Raw genomic sequence first — 8,336 nt, forward strand, 5'->3', positions numbered from 1 at the left:
CCATTTTGTCCATAAAGTTATGGACAACTATGGGAAGCAGATGTACGAGTGGAAGAAGAAGTGGGAAGTAAACAAGGTAGTTTTTAATTTATTAACAATTTTTAATTTATTAAACTATTTTTAAAATTATTAAACTTTTTTTTTTTAAATTAAAAGGTCCCAAAGTCGATGAACGGCACGGTCTGGAAGGAGTTGTGTGCGCATTGGGATAAAGAAGAGACGAAAGAAACTTCTTCCACCAACTCCAACAACCGCAGGAGCGACCGTAAAGGAAAGGGCATCTACAAGCATAACTTGGGTGCTCAATCTATTGCCACTCTGGCGGATCGCATGGTAAGCTCAACCGCTTTTTCTTCAATTATTTAAGTTTCAGAATTTTATTTTTTTTGCATTTTCAAATCTCTAATGTTTGTCTAATTTATTTTTTTTCAAGGCGGAAGAAAATGAAGGCCACCCAGTTGATGATCTCGCCCTTATGAAAAGGGCGTATACCAACAAGAAGACCGGCCAGATTGATGATGGTCTTGTGAGGGACGTGGTCGACCTGGTCCAGACTCAGGTGTATGACGAAGTGTCTCAGCTTCAAACCGATGATGACGATTCGACGGCCTCGACCAACTTGTCTCGGGTTCGAATCAACGAAATCGTTGAATCGGTAAGTTTTTTTTTTTAAAAGTTCAATTTAATTATTTCTTGATTTTTATTTTATCATCAATTTAAATTATCTTAACTTCGTTTTATTTATATTTCAGTCGGTTCCAAAGAAAAAGGGACGTTTGGTCGGTTTGGGTCGTCGCTCCCGGTCGGCTGCTCCTTCTTCTGCACCACATGCGTATGTTGATCCAGAAGTTCTTACGGCTCAGCTGAAGGACAAGGATGATCGGATATCTGCGTTGGAGGCTCAGATGGCAGCTCAACAGGCGGGCTATGAGACCCAGAAGAGGCTGAACGAGCAGATGATGGACATGATGAAGAGGATGTACCCGAACGAGACGTTCCCGAACATTCAAGACCCGTAGTTTTTTTTTTTCCAAAAACTCTGAATGTTTTATTTAAATTTGAATATTATCTACTATGTTTTATTTTATGTTTTATTCAATTTTAATTTTAAATTTTAAAAATTTTAATTTTTTTCCAAAAAAAAATAATTTTAAAAAAAAATAAATTTTTTAAAAAAATAATTTTTTTCAAAATTCCGAGGGAATGGAGGTCCTCGGATAATTCCGAGGAACTTTTATCCCTCGGTAAATTCCGACGAACATTAAGTTCCTCGGAATTGTCTGAGGGAAAGGATTCCTCGGAATTTTCCGAGAAACTCAATTCCCTCGGAAAATTCCGAGGGAAGAAAGTTCCTCGGAAATGTCCGAGGAACAAATGTTCCTCGGAATTTTCCGAGGAACAAATGTTCCTCGGAATTTTCCGAGGAACTTTCTTCCCTCGGAATTTTCCGATAAATATTCCGAGAAATATTTCGTCGAAACTTCCGAGGATTGGACCATCGGAATTCCTTCGGTATTTTCCGAGGAACCTTCCGACGAACATTGTGTCCTCGGAGTTTCCTCGGAATTTTGTTTCCTCGGAATTCCGTCGGAAAATTCCGACGGAATTCCGAGGAATTATGAATTTCCGAGGAGTTATTTCCGAGGACTTTTTTCGTCGGTATGTCCTCGGAATAACGTTATTCCGACGACATACCGACGATTTTTTCCCTCAGTATCCCGATGTTTTCTTGTAGTGTTTGTCCACGCCAGATACATATGTTCTTACTAGATTTTTTACAAAACATAAATTTTCTTACTACGATTTGTCCACGCCAAATACATATGTTCCCACTTCTGACGTACAAAAATCTCCGTTGCATTGCCCTGTGGCTGTGAATCACTAGATTCACTACTCTTATATATCTCGTTGGTTGAATCATTTTTCGGTAAGTAATACGTACGTATATTTACTAAATTTCTATCTTATCAAAATAATAAAATAGATTAGGCAGTGGTTATCAAACTATCGTACAACTTGTGCCTCATGTCTTCTTTGTTAATCATGGTCCCCAGATAAAATGTAACACACACAAGTCCCAAGTGTTTGTTTGCGTGTGATTAAGACTAACCCTAATGGCAGAAAAACAAATAAAATATTTTACGGTTGCTCGTCAACAAAAATGCATCTCTTTTGTCAAAAAAAAAAAACAAAATGTATCTCTAAATATACATAAGCGGAAGGACACTGCCGACTTCTGACCACAATTCTATTGCAAATCGGTTTTAAAATGTCTTTTCTGATTGATTCCGACAAATAATATCCTATTTATTTGGCAAAAAGAATCCTATTTTTCTTGTTAAAAATAAATGAATTGTAACGAAATAGTTTGTTTGTCAAGAATTTTATGTTGTTTAAGAATGACTTGTAAAAATAAAGATCTGGACTATGTGAGGTCCCCTTAATTATTAGCATAAAAGGTCTCCAAAATATCCAAGTTTTTTAAACTCAAATAAAGTGACAGTTCAACACCTTAGTAATCGATACTTCCGCCCTAAACCCCACCACTTTCTTCTATTTCTACAACTCTCATGTACTAATTATTACTAGTAGTTAATTAAAATTCAAGACTCTTAATCATCGCTTGTTCCATTAATCAAAGTTTAAAATCATCTTCTTGCTTTATTCCCATTTTAAAGTCACCATTTACGTTACTCATGAGTAATGCCATCGTCACTATATTATGCATGCATATATATATCAACATAAATGTATGGAACTCTATAAATAAACGAGGTGCCATTATTATTGTACGTTTGTAACAAGCCACTTTTGTCCCCTCCCACCTACTGTATACATGTATAAAGTATACATACATGTTCATTTTCTGTAGAAAACGTCATGTTGGTGAAAATCAAAAGATTTGTGTTGAACAAATAAATCCTTCTCACTGCATAGTGTGAGTGACACATTGCGTACCCTTTAAAAGAGTCTAATTTGTGTGTAGAAACCTTAAAAAATGAAGACATGATATATTTGCTATTTAGCTATTATGCTATATATTGTTAAATCATATTAAGAAGTATAGATTTTACGACTTAATACACATTGGCCTCTATGAGGGAGTCATGGACACTCTCATCTCTTACTTGAATATACAGTTGGTCAATCTGGAAAGTGAACTTAGGTTTATCTGGGAGATGATGGGTTTGGTTCTCTTTTGGAATGCTATTCCTCAACCTTCAGTAATAAAAGTCCTTACATAAAAACGATGTTTTCTTGTACAAATTCAGTTAAGTGATTTAAATATTTAAACATACAAAGGATTCGTTCAAAAAAAAAACATACAAAGGAAAATGTTTTCAATCAAAAAACATAATTTAGGCTTCTTGTTGGGTCTTGCATTGAGATGATCAAATATTTTCAAGGCCCAAATTATTTCTCAAATTTTAGGCCCAGGATAGTTTCAATTATTCCAAACTAAGTCCCATACACGTTTTTATTCAGACCAATTCGAAGCTGACCAACCGAAGAAAACCAAACTCAAGTTTTTCTAACACCAAAAGGCAGCACTGCCAGTAACAGTTGCATGATTATAAAATAGCAAAGCCGATTTCAAATTTTCAGATGCAGACACCAATTTTTTTCCCAATGCTACAACAAGAAGCGGCAAAATTAGAATTGGAAGGAATAAATTGGTAATGAAAGAGAGCGGAAACGTTTTAGAGAAAGTGAAGAAACATAATAAGAACGTTGATGATGAACTAACAAAGAGAGCCAAAGATGTGCATGAGAAAGAATTCGAGCTAGCTGAACTGAAGCCAATGCCGTGTTATTTGGAGAAACATGTGTGGTTAAAATGTTGAGAACATCAATGACACTATAATGTAGCGGTTTCGTTAGGAGTTTCACGTATTGCGCACGTCTAGTCAGACATTGAGTAGGTTATTAGGTAAAGTAGAAGAAAATAAAAGAGTTTTAAAAGGAGGAGAGAAGAAGCTTATGGGATCTGCTAAGAATGTATGGATTCATGAAAGTTTGTGTGTTTTGGTCTCAAAATAATGTTGACGCAATTTAAAGTTAACTCGCGTTTGTTGACCTTATTTTTGAATGTAGTAGGAATTTAACCATTAGTTTGGTTCATTTTATATACAAAATATATAATATAGAGCTCCATTGTTTTTCTTTGACCCAAATATAGAGCTCTATTGTTTGCATTTGTCATTTGTTTTTGACGTCTACTGTGTATTTTTCATTCGTCTACATTTAACTTTGTCAAGAAAAACGATTAGCTCATTGGTTTGTAAAATGCAAATGCTAAATTGAAAAACTGAATGTTAACTTGAAAAAAAATGAGTGTTTTGACTTTTGAACAATTTCAATAGAAAACCATTTCTTTTAATCATTTAATTTTTAATTACGAGAACTTAGAATTACTGAATTTATTCTACCGTTTTGATCTTAATATAGTTTTCATGTTGGAATAAAATTGAGCTAGATCCTGTGGGCTAGCCGGTCTTACAAGTAACACCAACAACCGACATTAAAAAGGCAAAATAATAAAATTAGTTCACAATGTTGAAAAGTCTTGTATTTTCCTTTTAACGCATTTAAAAAATAACCAAGGTAAACAAAATAAAATCAGCAATCACACAATAAAAAAGGCAAATTCAACCTATTACTACTATTATTAATTAATGGATAATTGATAAGGTTTTGGAATATTCACAAGTGGAGTGATGTGTTAGTACACCATTAAATTCTTCTTTGAATTATTGAATGGGACTTCAACACTGGGGGCGACTGAGTCAAGATTGGCGTTTATAACTCTTCTCTCATTAATATTAATATTAAAATATTTATTTATTTATTATTATTCTTAGTATTATTAAATGCCTATACCCTCTCACAATGCAAAATATCTTTTCGTCTATTTTAAAGATTTTTTACTCATGAAATTAGTAACTACTGTATAACATTTCAACTGGTTTTACTAAAATATTTAATTTGTGTAAATAAGTTACATCGGTTTAGTGTTACTTTTCTGCATGCTTTTTTTTTTAATGCATGCAAGGTCTTATACTAATATCAACGCCGTCGCAAATCTTTCACTTTTGAGTTTCGAATATATGAAGGAGCCTAAGAAATTTCTTACAAGTTGATATTATAATATATTAATAATAAAATAATAACATCATTCTCCCGGAGCCTACAATATAAATCTCCATGCTCCCATCTTATCTACCACCACACAACACCAAACCCTCCAGTAACCAAAGTCTCTCAAACACAGAGATTGATCTTTGTCAGGAAGAAAATGGAAGCGACTTCGTCTAGCTTCACTCTCTCCACGATCCTCAACACAGAGGATCCATACAGCTCCATCATGCTCGCCGTAGCTGCTCTCGTCGCCATCTTCTGCTACTTCTGGATTCAAGGAAAGGCTAAGTCCAAGAACGGCCCACCGTTGCCTCCGGGACCATGGCCACTTCCCATCGTGGGAAACCTCCCGTTCCTAAACTCCGACATCCTCCACACACAGTTCCAAGCCCTAACTCAAAAACACGGCCCTCTCATGAAAATCCACCTCGGCTCCAAACTCGCTATCGTCGTCTCTTCCCCAGACATGGCTCGCGAGGTTCTCAAAACCCACGACATAACCTTCGCGAACCATGACCTCCCCGAAGTAGGGAAGATCAACACTTACGGTGGAGAAGACATCCTCTGGTCTCCTTACGGCACCCACTGGAGAAGATTACGTAAGCTCTGCGTCATGAAGATGTTCACCACGCCGACTCTCGAGGCTTCTTACTCCACTCGCCGCGAAGAAACCCGACAAACCGTTGTTTACATGTCGGAAATGGCTCGCGACGGGTCTCCCGTAAACCTCGGAGAGCAGATCTTCCTCTCTATCTTCAACGTCGTGACGAGGATGATGTGGGGAGCTACCGTTGAAGGAGAAGAGAGAACGAGCTTAGGAAACGAGCTCAAAACCCTAATATCTGATATCTCCGACATAGAAGGGATTCAGAACTACTCGGACTTCTTCCCCATGTTCGCGAGATTTGACTTCCAAGGACTTGTTAAGAAGATGAAGGTCCACGTGAAGAAGCTAGATCTTTTGTTCGATCGTGTTATGGAGAGTCATGTCAAGATGGTGGGGAAAAAAAGCGAGGAAGAAGAAGATTTTTTACAATATTTGATTAGGGTTAAAGACGACGATGAGAAAGCTCCTCTCTCGTTGACTCACGTAAAGTCACTGCTTATGGACATGGTTCTTGGTGGCGTGGACACATCGGTTAACGCATCGGAATTCGCAATGGCGGAGATCGTTAGTAGACCAGAAGTTTTCAAGAAAATCCGACAAGAACTAGATCAAGTTGTTGGTAAAGACAGCATCGTTGAAGAGTCGCATTTACCAAAGCTTCCTTATCTACAAGCTGTTATGAAAGAGACTCTTAGGCTTCACCCTACTCTTCCTCTTCTTGTGCCTCATCGGAACAGCGAGACCTCTGTGGTTGCGGGGTACACTGTGCCTAAAGACTCGAAGATATTCATCAACGTTTGGGCGATTCATAGAGATCCTAAGCATTGGGATGAACCAAACGAGTTTAAACCTGAGAGGTTTTTGGAGAACTCGCTTGACTTCAATGGAGGTGACTTTAAGTATTTACCTTTTGGATCGGGGAGGAGGATTTGCGCGGCGATTAACATGGCTGAGAGGCTTGTTCTGTTCAACATTGCGTCGCTTCTTCACTCTTTTGACTGGAAAGCTCCTAAAGGACAGAAGTTTGAGGTTGAAGAGAAGTTTGGGCTTGTTCTTAAGTTGAAGAGTCCACTTGTGGCTATTCCTGTTCCAAGGTTGTCTGATCCCAAACTCTACACAGCTTAAATAACTAAATGAAAATTTGGTTCAGGGAAGTTGATTGTGATTTACTTTTATTTTATTTTGTGGTGAGAGTTTTTAATATTTAAATGCTTTGTAAAAATGGAGTGTGTGAAGACGCATATCTGATTATATATAATAAATTTATTTATTTATATAATGTTTTAGAGCATCTCCAATGTATAACTCTATTTTTTCCTCCAAAATAGAGTAAAAGTGAAAATAGAGTAAAATTGTTTCAATTATATTCCATATTCCACTCCATAATAGAGTGATGAACAAACAAAAAATAAATTACTCCATTTATGAAGTAAATTTCATTATGGAATGAAATATGAAGTTGGGTTGGAGCATTCCTTACTCCATATTTATTTTTACTCTATTTTAGAGGAAAAAATGGAATAGGAACGAAGATGCCCTTGCACTTTTCATTTGCCAACATATTATCATGTCTCATCAAAATAGTCTAATAGTCGATCCCACGAATGACAGAATGGTAGTTGAAAAACAAATAGAAAATATAAAGTGGTAGTTGGTATAATGCAGTTATGGAAATTCAATTCATATTCATGCATGGACATGTAAGCTATACATGAATGTGCTTATTATTACCAGTAGAAGGAAAGAATTAAAGAAACCACACGGGTCTGCTCTAAGGGAAATGGGTTTGAAACTTCTCTAACTTAGATTACCATATTTGAATACTCTGGAAAAAAATCCATCCATGAATTGTACCTCCACTTAAAAATTAATCTGGATCTTGGTGTGGAATAACCCATATTAAAAAAAAAAAGAAAGAATCAAAGAACTTTCAAGTGACAAACGATGACCACAACGACTATAGGGATGTATTAGATCGGCTTTGGTCTTTGCCTTGGCCTAAAACTTAACAAACTAAAACTTTAGACGCAAACATTACCATTTTAAAGATTGTCTTTTTTTTAGTATAGTTTTATCACAACATTATATTGGAACGGGCCCTGCCTAGAAATGGTAATTGGGTTGAACCGACCCGTCTTGTCCCGCCCCGCCGCGGTACACGGTCAATACGGATCTTCGCGGTACACGGTTAATGCGGGTCTTCGCGGTACAGGCCCGCGCGGGATGCGGTTCCTAGAAGAGCTGCCCAATCCCGACCCGCGACTTGCATAAGCCTTGGCGGTACAGGCCCGCGGGACTCCGATCTTCATCAACACATGCGCTACTGATAGCAATTGGGATGTACCGACCCGCCTTTCTCGTCCCGCCAAGAAAAAGAGACCAATAGAGATGAGAACACAACATGTCCTATGAATCAGTTGAACACAATGATGCTCAACCAAAGGATTGAGAATCATATCGAAAGCGCACATAGAAACTCAACGTAACATAGAAACATAGAAAGAAAGAGATCTATGTAAGAACACAAGTATATATTAGTAAGGAGAACTAAACGTAAAGAAGCACATGAGATCAGATGGCGACGCTGAGA

General features: G+C 37.1%; 1 protein-coding gene across 1 annotated transcript; it reads left to right on the plus strand.

Annotated features, from left to right (window-relative positions):
• Positions 1–5,066: 5,066 nt before the first annotated feature.
• Positions 5,067–7,020, plus strand: LOC106376538 (flavonoid 3'-monooxygenase CYP75B137-like). The gene has a single exon (XM_013816631.3). The coding sequence runs from the start codon at positions 5,297–5,299 to the stop codon at positions 6,869–6,871; it is 1,575 nt and encodes a 524-aa protein (XP_013672085.1). The 5' UTR covers positions 5,067–5,296; the 3' UTR covers positions 6,872–7,020.
• Positions 7,021–8,336: the final 1,316 nt, after the last annotated feature.

Source organism: Brassica napus, chromosome A1 (genome assembly GCF_020379485.1).
Source record: "Brassica napus cultivar Da-Ae chromosome A1, Da-Ae, whole genome shotgun sequence".
NCBI lineage: Eukaryota > Viridiplantae > Streptophyta > Magnoliopsida > Brassicales > Brassicaceae > Brassica > Brassica napus.

Excerpts from the sequence above, each read along its gene's own strand:
- LOC106376538 (XM_013816631.3), top strand. The coding sequence starts at position 5,297 with ATGGAAGCGACTTCGTCTAGCTTCACTCTCTCCACGATCCTCAACACA.